At 53.3% G+C, this 23535-nt stretch overlaps 2 protein-coding genes across 6 annotated transcripts in view; one reads left to right on the top strand and one right to left on the bottom strand.

Moving 5' to 3' along the window:
* smg6 (SMG6 nonsense mediated mRNA decay factor) overlaps positions 1–14577 on the top strand; it is a 520319-nt gene extending 505742 nt beyond the window's left edge. For all 3 annotated transcript variants that reach the window (XM_073053020.1, XM_073053021.1, XM_073053022.1), the window contains 2 exons: positions 703–784; positions 13123–14577. In XM_073053020.1, coding sequence (XP_072909121.1) covers positions 703–784; positions 13123–13253 — 213 coding nt within the window. In that variant the 3' untranslated portion in view covers positions 13254–14577. The remainder of the gene's footprint in view (positions 1–702; positions 785–13122) is intronic.
* On the bottom strand, positions 14574–19097 carry hic1 (hypermethylated in cancer 1). 3 transcript variants are annotated; one of them, XM_073053024.1, is made up of 2 exons: positions 18977–19097; positions 14574–17461 (listed from the first exon to the last, which is right to left on the bottom strand). In XM_073053024.1, the coding sequence occupies exons 1-2, from the start codon at positions 19026–19028 to the stop codon at positions 15696–15698; spliced, it is 1818 nt and encodes a 605-aa protein (XP_072909125.1). In that variant the 5' UTR covers positions 19029–19097; the 3' UTR covers positions 14574–15695. The 3 variants fall into 3 exon arrangements, with proteins under 3 accessions (XP_072909125.1, XP_072909126.1, XP_072909127.1); XM_073053025.1 differs by lacking the exon at positions 18977–19097 and adding an exon at positions 18534–18929; XM_073053026.1 differs by lacking the exon at positions 18977–19097 and adding an exon at positions 17945–18332.
* Positions 19098–23535: the final 4438 nt, after the last annotated feature.

Genomic DNA, 23535 nt, shown 5'->3' on the forward strand with positions numbered 1-23535 from the left:
ATTGGAATTTAGAAGGATGAGGAGGGATCTCATTGAAACCTTTTGAATGTTGAAAGGCCCAGACAGAGTAGATGTAGAAAGGATGTTTCCCATGGTAGGGGAGTCTAGGAAAAGAGGGCACAGCCTCAGGTTAAAACAGCATCCATTTAAAACCGAGATACAGAGATGCAGAGAAATTTCTTTAGCCAGTGGGTAGTGAATATGTGGAATTTGTTACCATTGGCAGCTGTGGGGCCATGTTGTTGGGTGTATTTAAAGTGGAAATTGATAGGTTCTTGACTGGCCTCGTTATCAAAGGTTACTGGGAGAATGTCAGGGAGTGGGGTGAGAAGGGTTGAAAAGGATCAGCCATGATTGAATGGGGTAGCAGAATCAATAGGCTAAATGGCCTAATTCTGCTTCTATGTCTTATGCCTATTATCATCTTGTACATCTCTTTCAAGTCACCTCTCAACCTTCACTCCAAAGAGAGGTCCTAGGTTGCTCGACCTTGATATTGAAGCGTCCTGTAAAAACTGATTGTTGTGTACAGCGTTTCACCAGTTCTACCTGCTTTTCCCTGTCCCTCTCCCCCTCCTCTTCTCTCTCTCCCTCCCTCTCTCTCTCCTCCTCTCTCTCCCTCTCTCTCCCCCCCTCTCCCTCCCCCTCTCTCCCTCTCTCTCTGTCTGAAACTGACAAGTTTTGCTGCTTTTGTCTCCACAGGGAAACAATGATGACTTGATCCTTTCATGCTGTCTCCATTACTGCAAGGACAAGGCCAAGGACTACATGCCAGTACACAAAGGTACGGACAGCATCTGTGTGTTGTTGGGGGCTATTTTGAATAAGACCTTGATGTGGTGACTCCAGCAGCAGGCCCTTTACCAGTCTGCCCTTTGCAAGGTCTGGAGCCTACCGCGGGGGGTAACATCATTCCCTCACCCACGGTCAGGCTGTACCATTTATCCAGGTCAGCATCCACTACAGTTCTGTGGGAAGGGTGGTTCTGAGGGAGATTCACACTGTAGGAGTGGTGGTGTCTGCACATCCATCACTAATGATGAGGGCCACTGACATCCTTGGGTGGATGTGTCCGTTTTTGTGTGTCTGGAGGTGACTGATGAGTCCAATCAAGCTAGGAAGTACCTCCCACACATAGGGCAAGCATGTGAGGGTTCTGTAGTTAAGGAGCTTGCTGCTCATCCTTTCCACTGTTGTTGTTTCCTTTTTGCTTCAGTGTTGCAGTTCCTTTCAGCTTTGGTGGCACCTTTATTGAAAAGGCTGCGCCAGGATGAGTTATTCAAGGCTACATGTTCCCAAGAGGTTTGATCGATCTCAAGGGCCTTGAGCAAAGTCTTGAGTGTGTCTTTGAATTGTTTTCTCTGACCACCATGAGAGTGCTTCCCTGTGGACAGTTCCCTGTAGGACAACTGCTTGGGGATGCGATTGTCTGACATCCTGACGACACACCCTGCCCATCTGACTTGATGTTTTGTTAGCAATGTGTGGATGATGGGCATGTCTGCTGCAGACAGCACTTCCATGTTTGTCAGCGCGGCGAGTCTCAGAGAGAGCTGCAATGTCAATCTTGTCCCTCTCCAGTTTTCTTGTCACCTAAGCAGTTCTTCTGTCTGGTGTGTCAGACTTGGCATTGGCCATTAAGGTTCGCATGTTCCACATGCCGATTCTGAGCAGTTACTTCTGTTCGATTTCTTTGATTTCAGCCGCTGAAGTGGGATCCCCACCAGCCGTGATTTGCCGACCAGAGTTGGGTGAAATGGACAGTGTTTAGGACAACTTTTCTAGCCCCTTCCTCTTACTGTGGCAGTGAGCAACATGGTCCTGAAAAGGGCTGCTCAATCACTCAGGTGGCTGCTGACGTCTGCTGCTAATTTGGTCAGTGACAAATGACCGTTGGCCTGAGCTGCCTGTGTGCAGGTCTGTGGCTTCGGTATCCAATGTATCCTCACACGCTGCTTCATCGCTCGCCCATCGCCACAGGACTTGGACTTGAATGTCCTGACTTGCGCGTCAGTTTGATTAAAATAAGGGGGAGTTGTGCAGGTGGTCAACCTCACTCTCTCGTCCTAGTCTATCTGGATCCAGTGGCAAGACGAGAGTCCAGGTGGCTGGAGATAGGTCAGGATGCAGTAGATGACCAGGGTGATCTACGTGTTTCACTGTGCTCTTCTCGCTGCACAACGTGCTGGGAAACGCCTTCCTGCCCGTTGAACCAGCTGGTGGTTTCCTCCATGCTGTCAACCAAATCCAGTCTTCATATACTTCAGGCTTTGGAGAGAGGTAGTACTGAGAGAGGGTGACTCTGTGGGAGGGGTGGTACTGAGGGAGGGTCACGCTGTGAGAGGGGTGGTACTGAGGGAGGGTCACACTGTGGGAAGGGCGGGTACTGAGAGAGGGTGACTCTGTGGGAGGGGTGGTACTGAGAGAGGGTGACTCTGTGGGAGGGGTGGTACTGAGGGAGGGTCACTGAGGGAGGGTCACACTGGGATGGGCGGGTACTGAGGGAGGGTGACTCTGTGGGAGGGGTGGTACTGAGGGAGGGTCACTGAGGGAGGGTCACACTGGGATGGGCGGTACTGAGGGAGGGTCACACTGTGGGAAGGGCGGTACTGAGGAAGGGTGACTCTGTGGGAGGGGCAGTACTGAGGGAGGGTCACATTGTGGGAAGGGCGGTACTGAGGGAGGGTCACTGTGGGAGGGGCGGTACTGAGGGAGGGTCACACTGGGATGGGCGGTACTGAGGGAGAGTCACACTGAGGGAGGGGCGGGTACTGAGGGAGGGTCACACTGGGAGGGGTGGTACTAAGGGAGGGTTACTGTGGGAGGGGCGGTACTGAGGGTGGGTCACACTGGGAGGGGCGGTACTGAAGGAGGGTCACACTGTGGGAGGGGGCGGGTACTGAGGGAGGGGTGGTACTGAGGAAGGGTCACACTGTGGGAGGGGTGGTACTGAGGGAGAGTGACTGTGGGAGGGGTGGTACTGAGGAAGGGTCACATTGTGGGAGGTGTGGTACTGAGGGAGGGTCACACTGTGAGGGGCGGTACTGAGGGAGGGTCACACTGTGAGAGGGGTGGTACTGAGGGAGGGTCACACTGTGGGAGGGTCACATTGTGGGAGGGGTGGCACTGTGGGAGGGGTGGTACTGAGGGAGGGTCACATTGTGGGAGGGGCGGTACTGAGGGAGAGTCACACTGGGAGGGGTGGTACTGAGGGAGGGTCACATTGTGGGAGGGGTGGTACTGAGGAAGGGTCACACTGTGGGAGGGGTGGTACTGTGGGAGGGTCACATTGTGGGAGGGGTGGTACTGAGGGAGGGTCACACAGTGAGGGGCGGTACTGAGGGAGGGTCACACTGTGGGAGGGGCGGTACTGAAGGAGGGTCACACTGGGAGGGGCGGTACTGAGGGGGGGTCACACTGTGAGAGGGGTGGTACTGAGGGAGGGTCACACTGTGGGAGGGTGGTACTGAGGGAGGGTCACACTGTGAGAGGGGTGGTACTGAGGGAGGGTCACATTGTGGGAGGGGTGGTACTGAGGAAGGGTCACACTGTGGGAGGGGTGCTACTGAGGGAGAGTGACTGTGGGAGGGGTGGTACTGTGGGAGGGTCACATTGTGGGAGGGGTGGTACTGAGGGAGAGTGACTGTGGGAGGGTCACATTGTGGGAGGGGTGGTACTGAGGGAGGGTCACATTGTGGGAGGGAGTAGTACCGAGGGAGGGTCACACTGTGGGAGGGGTGGTACCGAGGGGGGTCACACTGTGGGAGGGGTGGTACTGAGGGAGGGTCACACAGTGGGAGGGGTGGTACTGAGGGAGGGTCACACTGTGGGAGGGGTAGTACTGAGGGGGGTCACACTGTGGGAGGGGTGGTACTGAGGGAGGGTCACACTGTGGGAGGGGTGGTACTGAGGGATGGTCACATTGTGGGAGGGGATGGTACTGAGGGGGGTCACACTGGGGGGATGGTACTGAGGGAGAGTCACACTGTGAGAGGGGTGGTACTGAGGGAGGGTCACACTGTGGGAGGGGTGGTACCGAGGGAGGGTCACACTGTGGGAGGGGCGGTACCGAGGGAGGGTCACACAGTCGGAGCTCTCCCTCCTAAAGTTGAAAATAGGCTACAAAATGTCTAAAGTGTTTTGGAGACCGCCAAAATACCTTAGGAGTGTGGACTATCACCTTGGCAGCGGACTGAAACAGTGTCCTTGCCTGGAAGTATTTGTTTGGTCCGTGTTTCTTGGCGCTGAGCAGTGGGTGCGGCAGGTGGTTTGCCAAAGTTTTGAGTTTGACTTTGCCAGGAGCAGGGATGGATTTGTTCTGTTTGTAACAGTGGAAAACCCCTCTTGTTCAGGGTGCCTAGCTCAGGGCAACTGGGTGAAGAGGACTTTGGAGCGGCTAGAGGAACAGCAGACCAGCCCAGTAGAATTTTCATTGTTCGCGGGTGAATAAAGGGCACTGAGGTTTTTAACACCGCACGGAATTTCATGCCTATCCACTTCTTTTTCCCTTCTCATCCCGTCTTGTCTCTGAACTGTTCCTTCTTGACTGCTTGCTGGTTTTCCACTGGATCTAGGCTGGGCAGTATCCCAGCAGTGGGTTGATCTTTTGAATTTCGGACTGCATTGTGACCGTCGTGGAGGGGTGTCTGCGCTGAAGTCACATGCAGAGGCTGCAGGCTTTGGGAGTTGCAGCCCACGAAGAGGACCACACATTCAAATGACTGACTTTACAGTGTACTGTGCCTACTTCAGTTGGTAGGAATGCCACCATAAGACCCATGGTGGAGAATGTTGGGGGCTTTGAGGGCATTTGTTGCATCATCAGTTTTGAATGGGAAGACTATTTTCAGTCTGGGGTTAAGGGTGAGGAGGGTTTTTATGCAGGTGGAGCCGGTGTTGGCCCCCGTGACAAGACCCTCTTTCCCTACCTGGGTTCCATCAGCAAGGTGCGTTCGAAAATAACCCCAATACGGTACAGGGCACCTCAGCGGGCATATGAAAATCTATTCTCATTCCAGTGCCGACTGCTTATGCAGCTGGAGAGGGTGGGGATGGCAAGGGTGGCTTTGGGTTTATTTTGAGGGGCATTATTATACCGTCCTGTGGACTAGGGCTGCCCGATGTGCCATGCCTGGAAGGAGTTTGGGCACATTCGGAAGAATTGCTCAGACCATCAGTCTGCCAACTCTGCCTTGGAGGTACAGAGTAATACTGCTGGGCCTTCCCCCGCTGACCCCCCCCCCCCCCACCCCCCGTGCAATTGGCTGCGGAAGTCATGGTTGGTCACGGTGCGAATGATGAAATGATAGTATGGGGGGATTCAGAAGGCAAAAAAGAAGAAAAAGCATCTGAAGGCTTCTCCCCTAGAGAAGGAGCAGGGTGTTACTGTTGAACTAAGCCCGGAGAGTCCCGTGGCTCCTGAAATCCAGCAAGAGCCTGATGAAGTTGGATCCTGGATCCAGAGGTGGCAGGGCCTCCTGTCACTGGTCCTGGGGATGGGGTGGTGCACACGGTGGGGTGTCCAATTAGGGCCTGGTGCAGAGTGAGGTGGTCAATTTGAGTGCAGATGGTGACTGCTTGGAGGGTGACGAGAGCATGGGACATGGTGAGAGGAAACAGGAGAGTCTTTTGAAACTGAGGTGGTAGACTTCTTTGACCCCAGCACTGAGTTACAACCTGCCTCTGTGGAGATCTGGTGGTTTGTGAAGGACTACTACAGGAAACCATTCAAGGCCCAGCTGGCCACTGATCAATGGCCGGGTCTGCAAAGAGCCATTCAGTCTGTCTGCATTATTCTCCAAAAGAAGGGGATGAGAGCTGAAGTGACCCATAAGGAGAGGTGCCAGTTTGGAGAAGGGTTGTAAGGCGAAGCCGGGAGAAGCCTCGAAGGAGAGCTCTGCTCCTTTTTCTTAGGACTCCATTGAGGCATCTCAGTAAGATGCATCATGAAGTGTTGCAACCTTTCATGCCAATGGTGGTAGGGGGACATTTCGCAGATTCCATCATCTCTCTGTCCTCCAGGATGGGAGATATGCGGTAAGCTTCTTGCAGGAAACCCGCGCCGTTCCAGGTGACAAATCCACCCGGCTCCTGAATCGTGAGGGGGGTCCACATGAGCCACATCACTCCTCTTCCAGTGGGGTGGCCATCTTGTTCCCAGCCTGAGATGTTTCAGGTTCAGGAGTTTATGCTGGGCCACCTGCTTCTCCTCGCCATGTCCCAGGATGGTGTGCTGATGCATTTTGTAAGCGTGAACGCCCCTGAACCTGGCCTGATGCAGGCACGCCTGTTCCAAGAGATGTCCACGTTGCTGGGGTCCATAGATCATAGAACATCATCCTCGACGGTGACTTCAATTGCACCCTTGAGGTGAAGGGTCATGCTGGTTTCAGTGTCATCATGCATCGGTAAGGAAGTTAAGGGAGTTGGTTGTACCCTCTGACTTAGTCAATGTGTGGTGGAGCCTTCACCCTGACCTCTGTGCTTTTCGAGGAGTTGAGTGGAGGCTTGCAGATCGATCAACTGTACAACTCCAGGGGGCACATCTCCCGGCTGCCTCCATTCGCCAGGTTGCGTGCTGGTCCCACCACCTGGTGTGGGTGGAGATGAATGTGCTGCCTGCACGGGTGGGGTCCGTGTACTGGCATTTCAACGACTGGCTACTGGAGGATGGCCATTCCCATCAGTTTCGGAGGATCTGGCAGGGAGAACAGGGGAGTTCAGGGTCGACCAAGCAGCAGTTGACTGGGATCGATTGGCATAAGAAGGAACTGATTGACTTGGAGTCCCGGCTGGGGCTGACCAATAGAGAACAGCCCCTCTGGGATGAGTGCCAGAGGAAGAAGGAGGCACTGAGGCACCTGCAGCTTGAGAGGTCCCGAGGTGCTTACGTGAGGTCGCGGATACAGATGCTGCAGGATCTGGACCACATCTCGCCCTTCTTCTGCTCTCTCGAGTGGTGTCCACAGGCAGCTCATGGAGTTACTGAAAGAGGATGGCTTCTCCGTCACGGATTTGATGAGAATTGTTGTGGAAGTCCATTCCTTTTATGAAGCTTTCTTCTCACTGACCCATACAGTGAAGATGCACGCAGGACCTTGTGGGAGGGCTTGTCAACGGTTAGTCTTGGGGGTGCTAAATGACTAGGTGCCCCACTGTATTTGAAGAGGTAACCAGTGCCCTCAACCAGCTACAGGATACTAGTCCCCAGAACTGAATGGATTGACTTGAATTTCTCCAGACCTTCTAGGACATCCCTAGCTGCTGATTATGTGAGGGTATTGGGGGACAGTGAGATGCCCCTCTCTTGGTGCAGAGCAGTTGTAGCCCTGCTGTCAAAGAAGAAGGATCTCCATTCCCTAAGGAATTGGTGTCCAATATCTCTCGTCTGTTTGGAATAGTGGCTCTTTGCCTGGGCAGTGACTAATCGTCTGGGCTCCATGCTGGCTCATGTGGTCCACCCTGATCAGTCCCAGGGTTGTTTGTCCAGGAAATGATTTACCTATGCCGGGAAGCTGGTCTGTTCATCGCATTTTCTCCCTTGACCAGGAGAAGGCATTAGAAAGGGTGGAGCACGAGTACATTTTTGGGACTCTGCAAGCATCCAGATGTACACTGCTGCAGAGTGCCTCATTAAGGTTAAGGAACTCTTAGGAAGAAAGTGATCATAATATGATTGAGTTCATACTCCAGTTTGAGAGAGAAGCATAACTCACATGTATCAGTGTCGCAGTGGAATAAAGGGAATTACAGAGGCATGAGACAGGAGTTTGCCCAGGTGGATTGGAGGAGGATGCTGTCAGGAATGATTGCAGAGCAGCGATGGCTGAAGTTTCCAGTTCACAAGGCATAGGAAAGATATGTCCCACTGAGTAAGAAGTTCTCAAATGGCAGGGAAGGCAACCATGGCCGACAAGGGAAGTTAAGGACTGTATAATAGCCAAGGAAAGGGCACATAGGGCAGCAAAAGTGAGTGGGGAGTTGGATGATTGGGAAGCTTTTAAAATACAACAAAAGGCGACTGAAAAAGCTACAAGGGAAAAGATTAAATGTGAGGGGAGACTAGCCAATAATATAAAGCAGGATACTATAAGTTTTTTCAGTTATATAAAGAGTAAAAGGTAGGTGAGAGATGATACTGGACCACTGGAAAATGATGCTGTTGAGGTAGTGATGGGGGACAAAGAAATGGCAGATTAACTTAATTGGAACTTTGCATCTGTTTTCACTGTGGAAGACACGAGCAGTGTGCCAGAGGTCTGTGTGTGTCAGGGAGCAGGAGTGAGTGCCTTTGCTATTACAAAGGAAAAAGTGCCAGGCAAACTCAGAGGTCTTTAGGTGGATAAGTCACCTGGGCCAGATGGACTATAACCCAGAGGCCTGAGAGAGGTTGCTAAAAAGATAACGGATGCATTGGTCATGATCTTTTAAGAATCACTTAATTCTGGCATGGTCCCAGAAGAGTGGAAGATTGCAAATGACACTCCACTCTTTAGAAGGGAGGAAGGCGAGAAAAAGGAAATTATAGGCTAGGTAACCTAACCTCAGTGGTTGGGAAAGTGCAAACACAAGGAAATCTGCAGATGCTGGAAATTCAAACAACAACACACACAAAATGCTGGTGGAATGCAGCAGGCCAGGCAGCATCTATAAGGAGAAGCGCTGTCGACATTTCGGGCCGAGACCCTTCGTCAGGACTAACTGAAAGGAAAGATAGTAAGAGATTTGAAAGTAGTGGGGGGAGGGTGAAATGCGAAATGATAGGAGAAGACCGGAGGGGGAGGGATGAAGCTTAGAGCTGGAAAGGTGATTGGCGAAAGTGATACAGAGCTGGAGAAGGGAAAGGATCATGGGACGGGAGGCCTCGGGAGAAAGAAAGGAGGGTGGGGGAGCACCAGAGGGAGATGGAGAACAGGCAAACAACTAAATATGTCAGGGATGGGGTAAGAAGGGGAGGAGGGGCATTAACGGAAGTTAGAGAAGTCAATGTTCATGCCATCAGGTTGGAGGCTACCCAGCCGGTACATAAGGTTTTGTTCCTCCAACCTGAGTCTGGATTCATTTTGACAGTAGAGGAGGCCATGGATAGACATATCAGAATGGGAATGGGACGTGGAATTAAAATGTGTGGCCACTGGGAGATCCTGCTTTCTCTGGAGGAACCTTATGTACCTGTACTCACTGGAATTTAGAAGAATGCAGGAGTATCTTATTGAAACCTACTGAATGTTGAAAGGACTAGATAGGGTAGATGTGGAGAGGATGTTTCCTGTGGTGGTGTATCGAGAACTTGAGGACACAGCCTCCAAATTGAGGGGCAACCTTTTAGAACAGAAGAAAGGAGGATTTTTAACTAGAGAGTAGCAACTCTGCAGAATGTTCTGCCACAGACTGCGGTGGAGGCCAAGTCCGTGCATATAGTTAAAGCGGAAGTTGATCGTCTCCTGATTGGTCAGGGCATCAAAGGATACAGCGAGAAAGTAAGTGTATGGGATTGAGTGGAATCCAGGATCAGCCATGATGAAATGGCGGAGTAAACTCGATGGGCTGAATGGCCTAATTCTGCTCCTATGTCTTATGGTCTTGAGTATTTGAAGATGCTGCTCCTCAGGTTCCGATTGCACTACTGCCCCGTGCTCCCCATGTATGGGAGCAAGTATGGAAGGGGTGGGTTGCAAGTAGGATCTACTGGTGGACTTGCTTCTGGGCCTGGCCAAGTTGAGGGCTCTGCCGGGGCCAACTGCCTGTCCCTCTTCCAACGATACTTCCTTGGATAGGGAACGTGGTCACAATGGGTACAGTGGGGGTTTTCCAGGAGTGGTGGACTTCCAGGGAATTAACTTTTTTATGGACAGTAGAAATCATATTTTAATTTGAATTTGTTCACTGTCTTGTAAATAATGTCTGTTGTGTAAATAAACTATTACAGTTTTGTTAAAAAGGTGCTTGCTGAGAGAAGCCACACTGAAGGAGCAGTGACCATGTTTTAGACAAATGTTAAACTCTCAGCCCGTAAGTAAAAATCAGGATTGGGAGCTCTTGTTAGCCTCCTGAGACCAATGTTTATCCTACAGTAAATCAGATTACCTGATCATTATTGAACTGTTTGTGGGATCTGGCTGTTCATCAATTGGCCACCGTACTTCCTTCCTTACTCCAGTGACTGTTCTTGAATAATGCTTGAAAAGTGAAAAATGGCAGATGCAGGAAATCTGAAAATGCTAGACACAATTAGCAAATCAGACAGTGTTATTGGAAAGAGGCAGTTAATGTTTCTGCTCCAAGATCCCTCATCAGAAGATTGTCGACCATTCTCCCCTGGTGGAAAGTCCCTGCCCTATATCATTAACTCTGTTTCTGTCTCCATAGGTGCTCCCGACCTCAGTGTCCCAGCACTTTCTATCGTTTTCCTAAAGTGTATTGGCTGGGAACAGTGAATGTGTCTGGATGTGGTTGTGGGAGGGGTGCAAAGAGAAATAGGGAGCACAGAGGTTTTAGGCGTGTCCCAGCACACAGGACTTAACGTTTCAGCCTCAGTGTCCTTCCATGTCCTTCCTTCTAATTTCACTCAGGTGATGAACATTGAAAAGAAACTATAAGTACATGTGCCAACTGGCTCGTTTGTAGGCTCAGCTGTAATAGATTGGTGGTTGTATTGCATTGAACATAGAACAGTACAAGCCCTTTGGCCCACAATGTTGTGCCGACCTTTTAACCTACTCTAACAGAAATCTAACTTTTCCCTTCTACATAGCCCTCCATTTTTCTACCATTCATGTGCCTATCTGAGAGTCTCTTAAATGCCCCTGATGTATCTGCTTCTACCACCACCCCAGGCAATACATTCTCTACACTCACCAGTCTCTGTGTAAAAAACCTACCTCTGACATCCCCCCTGTACTTCCATCAATTACCTTAAAATTATGCCCCTCATATTAGCCATTTTCGCCCTGGGAAAAAATCACTGACTGTCCATTCGATCTATGCCTTTTATCATCTTGTACACCTCATCCTCCTTTGCTCCAAAGTGAAAAACCCTAGCTTGCTCAACTTGTCTTCACTGGATTTGCAAAGTTGAATAATGTGAATAGAGTGGGCTTTGCAATATCTTGTCAGTGAGATTAAATCACTTAATATTGGGTACACATTGGGAAAATCACAGTACAGTGTGTTAGAATTCCCTAGGAGTACGCAGATGCTTGGTGACTGATGGAATATCACAACACTCATTGTCCTCCCTCCCCAGGTCATCTGCAACTCTGATGTGGTTGTCACAGCTTCTGCCAACTCATCTATGCTGACCCAGATGCTCATCGAAGCCAGTCCCATTTGTTCACGTTGGTCCTTTGGGACATTGCCTATCCTCGTACCTGTCCAAGTGTCTTTTAAATGGTGTTATTCTACCTACCTTAACCACTTTCCCTGGCGGCTCATTCTATGTACAGACCACTGTCTGAGTGAAGAACCTGTCCCTCAGGTTCCCATACAATCTTTCCTCTCCCACTTAAACCTGTACTATTATTTTTTCATTCTCCTTCCCTGGGAAATAAGACTGTGAGCATTCACCCTATATCTGCTCCTCAGAATTTTATCAGCCTCTTAGTCTCCTTCACTCCAAGGAATCCCCAACCTCCCCCATAACTAAATCCTTCATGTCCTGGTAACATTCTTGTAAATCTTAAACACAAGAGATTCAGCTGATGCTAGAAATTGAGAGTTACATATACAAAATGCTGGAGGAATTCAGCAGGTCAGTCAGGCAGCATCTATGGAGAGGAATAAAGAGTCGACGTTTCAAGCTGAAATTATTTATTCCTGTCCATAGATGCTGCCTGACTGACCTGCTGAGTTCCTCCAGATTTTGTGTGGGTTACGCTTGAAAATCTTTTCTGCACTCATGACATCTTTCCTATAACTGTATTCCAGTCCACTGGTATACTGGTAGGTTACTGTATGATGTGTAATTGTGTACAAGTACACAGGCCCGTCCCCATCAAGCTGTATATAAGCATGAGGCTGCTGAACCTTCTCAATTCTGTGCCCCGTTCACTACACAAGGGATATTCAGTCATCAAAACAAATCATTCCAGTTTGTTTATTCGGTTTTGAATTGACCCTTCCAGTTGGTTTTCTTTGTTTCCAGCTGACAGTGTATCTTTGCAAGGACTGCTTGTAAAGGATCTAAGCTGTTCCACAATATGGGTCAACACAGAGCCTTCATCCCACAACGTTATGCCAACTTTTAACCTACTCCACAATCAATCTCCTTCCCTCCTACATAGGCCTCCATTTTTTCTGTCATCCATGTGTCCACCTAAGAGTTTCTTAAATGCCCCTATTGTACTTGCCTCTACCACCTCTTCCTAACAGCAGTGCATTCCACACACGTACTACCCTCCATGTAAAAAACCTATCTCTGACATCCTCCCTATACTTTCCTCCGATCACTCTAAAATTATGCCCCATTGCATTTCCTCAGTGGGAAAAAAGTCTCTGTCCACTCAGTCTATGCCTCTTATCATCTTGTACACCTCAATCAAGTCATCTCTCATCCTCCTTCACTCCAAAGAGAAAAGCCCCAGCCCACTCAAAATATCCTCATAAGACACCCTCTCTAATCCAGGCAGCATCCTGGTAAATCTCTTATGCATCCTGTCTAATCCTTCCAGAACCTTCTTATAATGAGGGGACCAGGACTGAACACAGTACTCCAGATGTGGTGTAACCAGGGTTATATAGAGCTGTAACCTTACCTCACAGTTGTTGAACTCAATTCCTCAGCTAATGATGGATACCATGACAGTATATGCCTTCGTAACAACCCTATCGACTGTGCGGCAGCTTTCAGGGATATCCAAACTGATTGTAGTGGCCCACAATGGTGGTTTCCATTGCTGCTACATACCCCATTGTGCAGTCAGGCAACTATCATCTACCCTACTTAAACCCCCTCTCACAGCCTTTCCTTGGCACTGTGGAGCCAGTGTCATTGGTGACCTGTGATAAGATATATAGTAATTTATAGTTTTTATGTATTACAATGTACTGCTACTTATTTCAGGACGTGTCAGTGATAAACCTGATTCTAATTCTGTGGTTTTCCTCTCTTCACCCCCTCCCCAGATGAGCCTATCCGCCTGCGACGTGACGTGGTGCTGCTGACTGACGACCGCAACATGAGGGTGAAAGCCTTAACTCGCAATGTTCCTGTCCGACCCATCCCGGTCTTCCTGAAGTGGGCCAAGGTGGGCTGAGATGACAGATCTATCCTGTGGGTTCCAGTGAGCGTTGTCGAGAGGCCACGGCAAACCACCCCTCCATTAAAAAAGCATTAAGAGAAGATGAGAGTGAATACATGGTAGAAGATTGTGATACGAAGCTGAAGAGGCAAGTCCCGATGAAACGTGTTGATGGTTCTGTAGGAGCACTGGTCCTAGTGGGTTGATAGTCACAACTGACAAGTGTGCAGCCAGATGCAGGTTAGTGAGAAGGAGTGGCATTCCCTGGTGGGTTATTTCATTGGAGCCTGGGTAGGTTTTATGCAGAGATGGAAGGAATTCACTCTGCTCTGCCGAGTGTGTCTGAAAGCTTATCCCTGACTCTGTCCTGTCAGAGTGGCAGAGCACATGGGTGCTGGCTTTGATGGCTTACATCGCTACTGCACCAGGAATTTCACACACAAAAGTTTGCAATGAGGACTTTGTGTCGGCTTGTTAAAGGCCCACGGTGGGGGATTAGCCTGAAAAGTTGTGCTCAGCGTCACAGCCAGAGCTAGCTTTTTATTGGTCTGGACAAGTGTTGGTGGCATCAGCCTATCAGCTTGAAATGTTCTCTACAAAACTGAGCCCATGGAGTTGAAGTGGAGGGACGTTTAATCCAAGTAAGATTTAGTCGTGTCTTTGCTGCAGTGGTGAGGCAGGTGTAGGGCTGGGAGGGGGTCTGTTACACTTTGTATATCTGCCCTTTCATTTTGAGCTCCATGCCCAGGACCTTTGGCATTTGGCAGAGTTAGAGAATCTTGCCTTGCACTCAGCGGCTGTTGGAGGAGGCTGGAGAGGAGTTCAGTTACAGCACGGGCCTGACGACTGAGATACCTGGTGGTTCTAAATCCCAGCTCTGTGCCAAGCTATCAAGTAGCTGAGAATGACTGCTTAACTTTGGGTGTAGAGGCAGAGAGGGCCTGCAGCCCTTTCAGTCACAAGGCAATAATACCTTGGCCGCTGGGATTCGCACCCTTCTAAAGTGCAAAGAAATTCCAAAAGCTGATTTATTTTAGACATTTCAGAACTGTTTCCATTGTTTTAATTTATAGGTGGTTAGGTTTGGCTAAAGCATAGTTAGGTGCCTGGATTAGCGTTGAGTGTGCTGTCTGCTTTTGTGTGGTGAGAAAGTGCAGTGTAACGGGTGTTCGGCAGAGTCAGTCACGTTCAATAGGTACTGACCAATGAGGAGGCAGCGCACACTCTCACACAGCCCTCTCCCCCATGTGATCTACAAACGTTGTCACCTAGTAGGAAGTTTAACAGCTAATTAGTATTCATTTATCTACCAGTCCAATAAAATGAAGATTAAAATCCACGTCTGTAACGTTTTAATTGATATTTGGTGTTTTATAGAAACCAGTTTCACGATGAAAATTTTTGGTTTGCTGATTTACAAAAATACAATTATAGAAACATTATCCCATCGAAGCATTTTATACAGAGTAAACAGTACAAATACATGCAATAAATACATTCATCTTAATGCAAAAACATTTATAAAAATACTGTTTCTTGTATTGCAACATTGTGAATTGTATTTTGGCTTTTAAATTTTGTTTATAAAAAAAATATTCGGGTAGGTGACAGCACAGACTGACTTTGGTCACATTTATTTACAGAGCGTGTGTCAGACACAGGCGCAGTGCTCACATTCCACCCACATCCAATCGGACATACAAAATAGGACATTTTTACAAATCCCTGCAAAAACACTGGCAAATTGCATCTCATGCTAAAATACTGCATTTAATAAGTGACTGAATAACCGACCTGCAATTTCCAACTTTATCCCGTGGTTATTTAAGGACCCAGTTTCTTCCCAGCTCCACGCTGTCATTTCCAAAGTCCTTGACAGCCGCCCCGTGATACTTTGGATGATCCGCAAGATTTGCTGACCTCGCCTGGAGAAGATTAGCTGCAGCTTTGGGGCGAGACACGGCACCACTGGCCGTTACCCGAACCAGCCTTGTCACAGTGTTGAGTTGGTAAAGCTGTCGGTGCGGTGTGTTTGGAGTCCGTGCTCTCTGGGCTACGGGGCTGCCGTGGAGAGGGGTTGGGACTTAGTGGTTCTGTGGATGGGTAAAGTTGATAAACTACAGGGACGTTTTCAGAACATTTAGGATATAACTGGTGAAAGCGGTTAAACAAGTTCCCGCCTAGACCTTGGGGCAGGAGGCTGAGGTGATGAGGTGCTGTGTAGAGAGGGAGCAGACCAGAGGAAGTAGTGAGGGACCCTGGCCTCTTGCCTCAGGTGCACGGCTCCGTGCGCTCACATCGTCAGGTGTAGGCACTCACATTCGACAGTTCAAATCTTTAAGGCAAAGGTGACCCGGGGTTGTGCCGCCGCCCCCTCCCTCGGCCCTGGCTGTATTGGCCACGGTGGGAGAGGGGGCAGCGGCCCCCGGCTCTGGAGGGAGGCACAAGCTCAGCCCCTTAGGGCGGGGGGTAAGAGTCGGCCGTCAGATGCGCCGACTGGCCGAGCATTTCAGCCGCCTTGTCCTGGTGGATTCCCAGGTGCGCGGCGGCGAACTTGGCCAGCGGGTAGACACCGTCGCCGAAGTCCAGCTTGGTCTTGCACTCGGCCGTGTGCATCTTCATATGGCTGATGAGGTTGCGCTGCTGCGCGAACTTGCCGCCGCAGATCTGACATTCGTATGGCTTCTCACCAGAGTGGATGCGCATGTGCTCGGTAAGCCGGTACTGGCGGGTGAAGCGCATCCCACACGCCTCGCAGGCGAACGGCTTCAGGCCCAAGTGGCTCCGCATGTGGCGGGTCATGGTGCCCCGTTGCGTGAACTTCTTGCCGCAGATATTGCAGGGGTAGGGCCGGGTCAGCCAGTGCGACTTCTCATGTTGGCGTAGCGTGGCCGGGTCTTTGTAGGACTTGTCGCAGCTGGAGCAACGGTACGGCCGCACCAGGTCCCCGAGAGCGGCGCCCGGCTTGTCAGCGAAGGCGGCGGCGGCGGGCTCGGTCACCTCCTTATGGAAGAGCTCGTCCTCCGTGTGGCTCTCCACGTGGGCGTTCAGCTGCTCGGAGCTTGGGAAGCCCTTCCCGCACGGGATGCAGACGTACAGGTTGTCGCCGAAGTGCTCGGGCTCGTAGGCCAGGTGTGCGCACTCGGCGAAGCGCTCGGCGGCCCCGGAACCACACGGCTCGTCGCTGCTCGTCTCCTCGCTGCTGCTCTTCTCGTCTTCCGCTTCGTCGCAGCCCAGCCCCGCATAGCGGGTGGTTGGGGGAGGCGGCGGGGGAGGGGGCCCGGGACCTCCAGCCGCATCCCCCTTGCGCTCCTGCCTTTCGCCCCTCGCCACCTTCTCCCGGTCGCACTCGTCGGCGTACGGTGGCAGCGGCTCCTGCTTGAACCAGCGTGACACCTCGTCAGTCCCCTTCACATCGCCCCTGAAGATGCCGCCATCTGGCCGCAGCATCTCGTCCGTCTCCATCGCGTGCATAACGCCCACCGCCTGCTCCTTGCCCGGGGTCCCGTTGGCGAGCAGGGGGCCGCCCGCCGGCGGGCTGGTCTGCCTGGACTCTCCGGAGTGCACGTCGTCCCGTGGGCTCCTTTTGGACAGGTCGAGGCCGAGCAGCTGCGATGTGGCCTGGTCTGGGAGCGCCAGGTCCTGGAGCCGGTTACCCTGAGAAGGCGGGGCGTAAAGCTCGCCCGAGTTCGTGTTCAAGGTGTGCAAGGGCTGGCCGTCCAAGAGCCGTGGAGGCACCGAGTAACAGGACTGGATGACGGGGGTGGCGGCGCGCAGACCCCGGGCCAGTTTACCGTATGACGAGAAGCCGGTGCGAATGTGCAGGTAGCTGCCGTTCCGTTTGAGTCTCTTCTTGCAGAGGGCGACCAAGTCGGGAAGTTGCAGGTAGCTGGCGGCCGCCAGGATCGCGCCCAGGGTCTGCTCGCTACCCTGCTCGTAGTCGTTGAGGCGGCCAGTGTAGATGTAATCCAGGATGGTGCGGAAGGTGCCGGGGCTTACCATCTCCGGGTCCAGGTTCACCAAGTTGTCGTGTACCACCAGGGACTTCAGGTAGACGCTGCTGGCCGCCAGGATGTTCTTGTGCGCCCGGAACAGAGCGTTCTGCACTACGATGATCACATCGCACAGGAAACCTTTGGTCCGCTGCCGGTTTAGCTGCAGTAGGAGCTGTTTGGCGTGGTTCGGCACCTCCATGGCTTCGAGCATGGGCATCATCTCGCCACCTTCAGCCAGAGAGCACAGTCAGTGTGGGGAGAGGGGAGCCTGTCAGCGACGCTACAGCACCCCCCTCCCCCCAAAAAAGCATTAAAATCTGGTCACCCCTCTAAAGCCACCCAAACACCTCCCGCTGACTCGGATATCACCCGACACAGCCTTGGAAACAATCCGTACTCACTTACACCCACCTGAACTCTCAAACCTCACCCTCGATGACCCTGCAATCTCCCCGCTCACCGCCACCCCGAGCCCACTGATTATCCGCTCGCCGCGCCCCGGTGCGGATAATACCCCCATCTCGAGCTGCTGCGGTACGAAGAACAGCCGATCTGCTGGAACTCGGGGCGGGTATGGCTTTTAAAGGGCCCGCGCCTCGCCCGGGACTGTGGGACAGTTGGCCTCAGGACCGCGTGAGGAGAGCGGCAAGCCAGTTCTAGGAGAAAATCCCGTTCAGTGATTGACGGAGGTGGTGGGGGCCTGGCTTTTACCTGTGGCGGGGGGTGTGGGCTTGCAGCGTCTGGCGGGAGTGTAGATCGCCGTCCCGCATCCAGATTAGGAGCCCAATTGACCGGAGGCTGAACGGTGCCACCTCTTATACATGTTAGAATGGCTGGTGAGGAGGGAGGGGGGGTCACATCACAACCCCCCTGTGGGCACTGCACACATTACATCACTATGGGACGGGGCTAGTTCTGTTTACCGGCACCCGCTCGACCGTCGCGTTTAACCCTTCCGTCCCCAGTACGGGCAGACAGGAGCCCCACCCCCAACCGAATCCCGTCCCGTCCTACACCACCTTCCCGGACCCACACATTACACCCCACAAACTCACAGAACCCGCACCAGCAGACATCCCTCCAGTCAGCCTAGAAACACTCCAATCCCCAGCACAGGGATTCCCCCCACCCCCAGAGTTCGCCCCCCTCCAAGATCTACCTCCCCAGACCAGAGACCTCCACAACACTGAGACCCAACCCCGACGTCCACCAGGCCTGAGATCTTCCATTTCTAGCCCAAACCCCTTTACCCCCGAGACATTCCCTCCGCCCCAACCGGAGACCAGAGAATCCCCCGCACCCAGACATGGTGGCAGCGCCGGAGAGGGGCTGGTGTGTGCCCGAGCTCCGCGCTCCGCCGGCCAGCGGACATTCTCCTACGGCCGTTCCTGATCCTTTGAATAAAGTGCGTCCCGTCCCCGGAAATGAGCGCTTGCTCCTGAGGCGCGTTAACCCTTCCACGGCCGCGGCGCCGGAGTTGCTGTCGGGCTCGGGATGTTTCCGCGGCCGCGCTCGGCTGACTCCCCCGCAATCCCTTTCCCAAACACCTCCTCCTCCAGTCCGGACCCGGGGGTTTTCGACACCGACCTTTCCCGGGGATAGTCTAGCGGATCGGAACGGCGACCGATCCCCTGTCCCAGGCAGGCTGAACCCCGGGCGCTGCGCAGGTCCCGGCACAAAGAGGTGCCGGATCGGGAGTCCGGTTCACGTCCGTAAGGGGTAGCCGGAGTCGGCTTTTCTTACCTGGAGACTGTAGCTGTGTCCGCCCGGGGCCCGAGAGCGGCGGAATAATCATCGCAGCAACACGGCCGGCAGCTCTGACGCGTCCCCACTGACATTTACCGCTTATTAGAATAAGCAGAGGGAGGGGTGTGGAGGAGGTTCTGGGAGGGGCAGGGGGAGGGACGAAGGTGGGATAAGGGGAAAGGAGGGGAGGAACGTGGTAGAAAAGAGAGGGTGGGGCAGGAGGGGAGGGGATGTTGAAATGGCGGAAAGTGTGGGAACGGGTGAATTGCAAGAGTGGGGTAGGGATCGAGTACGTGAGGGGGGAGGTACCCGTCGCAGGGAGAGAGATGGAATTGGGAGAGGTGGGTAGGGAGATGAGAGTGATGAAGAGGGGAGAGAGGAGAATGATGAAGGGGGAGAGGTGATGAGGAGGGGCCGGGGAGTGATGGGGAGAGGAGAGTTGTGGTAAGGAGAGAAGGAAGTGATGGGGAATAGGGTACATAGTGATGAGGAGCAGAGAAGGGGGTGATGGGGAAGGATGAGGAGAGTGGAGTGATGAGGGGATGGGGAGTAGGGTGGATAGTGATGGAAAGTGGTGAGGGAAGTATGACTGGAAGGGAGAGGAGGGGGAGAGGGTAATGATGGAAAATGTGGAAGGAAGTGTGATTGGGAGAGGAGTGGGTTGTTGAGGTGAGGGGTGAGTGATGGGAAGGGGTGAGGGGAATGATGAGGAGGGGATGGGGAGGGGGGGGAGTGGGGAGGGAAGTGTGATTGGGAGAGAAGAGGGATGGGATGGTGAGGGGAGGGCAAAGAGGAGTGATGGGCAGTGGGGAGGGGAGAGATGGGGGCGTGGGGTGGGATGGGGAGAGGAGGGTGGAGTGATGGGGAAGGATAGGGTTTGAGGAGGGAACTGGGGAAGGTGGAGTTATGAGGAATGGAGAGAGGGGAGGCTGGAGTTATGAATGGTGAGGTGGATGGGGAGAGGGGAGGGTGGAGTTATGAGGAATGGTGAGGTGGATGGGGAGAGGGGAGGGTGGAGTTATGAGGAATGGTGAGGTGGATGGGGAGAGGGGAGGGTGGAGTTAAGAGGAATGGTGAGGTGGATGGGGAGAGGGGAGGGTGGAGTTATGAATGGTGAGGTGGCTGGGGAGAGGGGAGGGTGGAGTTATGAGGAATGGTGAGGTGGATGGGGAGAGGGGAGGGTGGAGTTAAGAGGAATGGTGAGGTGCGTTGGAAGAGTGATGGAGGGGATTGATGAAAGGGGAGTGGAGTGATGGGGAGGGGGGAGTGGAGAGTGATGAGGAGGGCCGAGGAGAGTAATGGGGAGGAGTGATGGGCAGGAGAGAGCCTCCTGGTGGAGCCCGTGGCTGGGAGCTCGTCAATGAGTGAGTCCAGGGTGGCTCCCTCACTCCTTTGACCAGCAGTTCTTCCCTTTCTTCTCCCTCCCCCTCCCCTCCCATATTCTCATCTCCCCATTCCTTCCCCTTCTCATACCTCGTCCCCTTCCCTTTCTCCTTCCCCTTCTCTATCCACCTCTCCTTCCCCTCCCCTAACTCACCTTCATCTCTCCTCCCCTCCCTCCCCATCTCCCCTCCCCTCCTCCCCTACCTCTCTCCCCACCTCTCCACCTCACCTTCCCCTCCCCTCCCATTCCCCAACCCTCCGCACCTCCCCTTTCCCTTCCCATCTCCTCTTCCCCATCCCCATCCTCTCCCTTCCCCATTCCTTTCTCCCCTTCGCCGCCACCCTCTCCCACTTCCACTCCCCTTCCCCCTTTCCTGGTCACATTTCTTCCACTCGTCTATCCCCGCTGCTGCCCCCAGTCAGTCTCTACCCCCGTCCGTCGCGCTCGCTGCCGGATGTTCCTCGCTGATGGCCCCGGCGTCTGGAGCCAAGCTGAGGTTCAGACTCGCGGCTCCTACCGCCACCCAGTGACGGCGGCCGGGAGCGGCACTCCAGATCCCGGCGCTCGGAAACCCTCCGCCTACTGCTGACTGGGCCGCCGTTTCGTCGCCGTTCGCTTGAGGAAGGTGGGCTTAACTGGTTTAACTCCCTCCCCACCAGCGCCTGCAAATCTGAAATAAAATCCCTGAGAAAACTCAGCAGTTCGGCTAACGTAGTTCACGGTCCGCTCTGCCACCTTTATTGGGAGAAGTCATCCTGACATTTCTCACCGGGACGGGGAACTACCTACGGGTCGCGGGGCTTCAGCGGCTCTGGTCTCGGGGTGGGAGAGGCGGTGGGTTTGGGATTTGCTGTCCCGTGGGTTCGGAAGACCTGCGGTACGTTTTAGTGATGTTCGACCAGCTGGAAGTTCTCAGCAGGTCAAGCAGCGTCTGTGGTCGACGCTCGAAGTTCAGACCCTGCTGATCTGTGCCTGCAACTTGCTTCCGTAAGCCCATCACCCCTGTTAGGGCACAGGCCACTGACAGCTGGCCAGTCCATACAGGCGACGATCCTCCTGTCCGGGGATGAAGTCTGTTAGTATTTCTGTGACTGGGTTTTTATGGGATATGCGGTTGCTAGCCCCGTGCCCTTTGGGACTGTCCATGGCCGAGTTTTTCTGCTTGCGATTTCGGGTTGATTCACGCTGCTCGACCTGCTGAGCTCCTCCAGTATTTTAAACATCTACAAAATATACCGCGGGTTACTCGAACCGCTGGGACAGCCATTCCCAAATCCGCCGTCTGTCCCACTCCAGGACCAAGCAGGGCGCTGCCCGTCAGGCAGAGGAACTGGACGCGGTACAGTCTCCACCCTGACCTTCTGATAGACGGTCGGAAGGTGAAGAAGCTGAAGATGTTTGGGCCCAGAATACCGCCCCGACGGACTCCTGTGTGATGACTGGCCTCCAGCACCCAAATCCGCCTTCCTCTTGGTGAGACCTGCTTGGAGAGATTCTCCCCGACTTCAAATTTACCCGGAATCCCCCAGGCAATTCACCTGGCAGTCTGTGTTTCGATCCCGGCTGCCAGGAGTGAACTCAGACCGGGCAGATTTAGCACAGGAGTGAACTCAGACCGGGCAGATTTAGCCCAGGAGCGAACTCAGACCGGGCAGATTTAGGCCAGGAGCGAACTCAGACCGGGCAGATTTAACCCAGGAGTGAACTCAGACCGGGCAGATTTAGGCCAGGAGTGAACTCAGACCGGGCAGATTTAGGCCAGGAGTGAACTCAGACCGGGCAGATTTAGCCCAGGAGTGAACTCAGACCGGGCAGATTTAGGCCAGGGGGGCCAGGAGTGAACTCAGACCGGGCAGATTTAGGCCAGGAGCGAACTCAGAGCGGGCAGATTTAGCCCAGGAGTGAACTCAGACCGGGCAGATTTAGGCCAGGAGCGAACTCAGACCGGGCAGATTTAGCCCATGAGTGAACTCAGACCGGGCAGATTTAGCCCAGGAGTGAACTCAGACCGGGCAGATTTAGCCCAGGAGTGAACTCAGACCGGGCAGATTTAGCCCAGGAGTGAACTCAGACCGGGCAGATTTAGCCCAGGAGCGAACTCAGACCGGGCAGATTTAGCCCAGGAGTGAACTCAGACCGGGCAGATTTAGCCCAGGGGGGTCAGGAGTGAATTCAGACCGGGCAGATTTAGGCCAGGAGTGAACTCAGACCGGGCAGATTTAGCACAGGAGTGAACTCAGACCGGGCAGATTTAGGCCAGGAGTGAACTCAGACCGGGCAGATTTAGCACAGGAGTGAACTCAGACCGGGCAGATTTAGGCCAGGAGTGAACTCAGACCGGGCAGATTTAGCACAGGAGTGAACTCAGACCGGGCAGATTTAGCCCAGGAGTGAACTCAGACCGGGCAGATTTAGCCCAGGGGGGCCAGGAGCGAACTCAGAGCGGGCAGATTTAGCCCAGGGGGGCCAGGAGCGAACTCAGACCGGGCAGATTTAGCCCAGTTGTGAACTCAGACCGGGCAGATTTAGCCCAGGAGTGAACTCAGACCGGGCAGATTTAGGCCAGGAGCGAACTCAGACCGGGCAGATTTAGCCCAGGAGTGAACTCAGACCGGGCAGATTTAGCCCAGGGGGGCCAGGAGCGAACTCAGAGCGGGCAGATTTAGCCCAGGGGGGCCAGGAGCGAACTCAGACCGGGCAGATTTAGCCCAGGAGCGAACTCAGACCGGGCAGATTTAGGCCAGGAGCGAACTCAGACCGGGCAGATTTAGCCCAGGAGTGAACTCAGACCGGGCAGATTTAGCCCAGGGGGGCCAGGAGCGAACTCAGAGCGGGCAGATTTAGCCCAGGGGGGCCAGGAGCGAACTCAGACCGGGCAGATTTAGCCCAGGAGCGAACTCAGACCGGGCAGATTTAGCCCAGGAGCGAACTCAGACCGGGCAGATTTAGCCCAGGAGCGAACTCAGACCGGGCAGATTTAGCCCAGGAGTGAACTCAGACCGGGCAGATTTAGCCCAGGGGGGTCAGGAGTGAATTCAGACCGGGCAGATTTAGGCCAGGAGTGAACTCAGACCGGGCAGATTTAGCACAGGAGTGAACTCAGACCGGGCAGATTTAGCCCAGGAGTGAACTCAGACCGGGCAGATTTAGCCCAGGGGGGCCAGGAGCGAAC

This window comes from Hemitrygon akajei, chromosome 8 (genome assembly GCF_048418815.1).
Source record: "Hemitrygon akajei chromosome 8, sHemAka1.3, whole genome shotgun sequence".
NCBI classification, from domain to species: Eukaryota; Metazoa; Chordata; class Chondrichthyes; order Myliobatiformes; family Dasyatidae; genus Hemitrygon; species Hemitrygon akajei.

Coding starts and splice junctions, on each gene's coding strand:
- hic1 (XM_073053024.1), bottom strand. CDS start 19,028: ATGATTATTCCGCCGCTCTCGGGCCCCGGGCGGACACAGCTACAGTCT. Junction 17,462..18,976: donor GACACAGCTACAGTCTCCAG/GTAAGAAAAGCC, acceptor CTCTGGCTGAAG/GTGGCGAGATGATGCCCATG.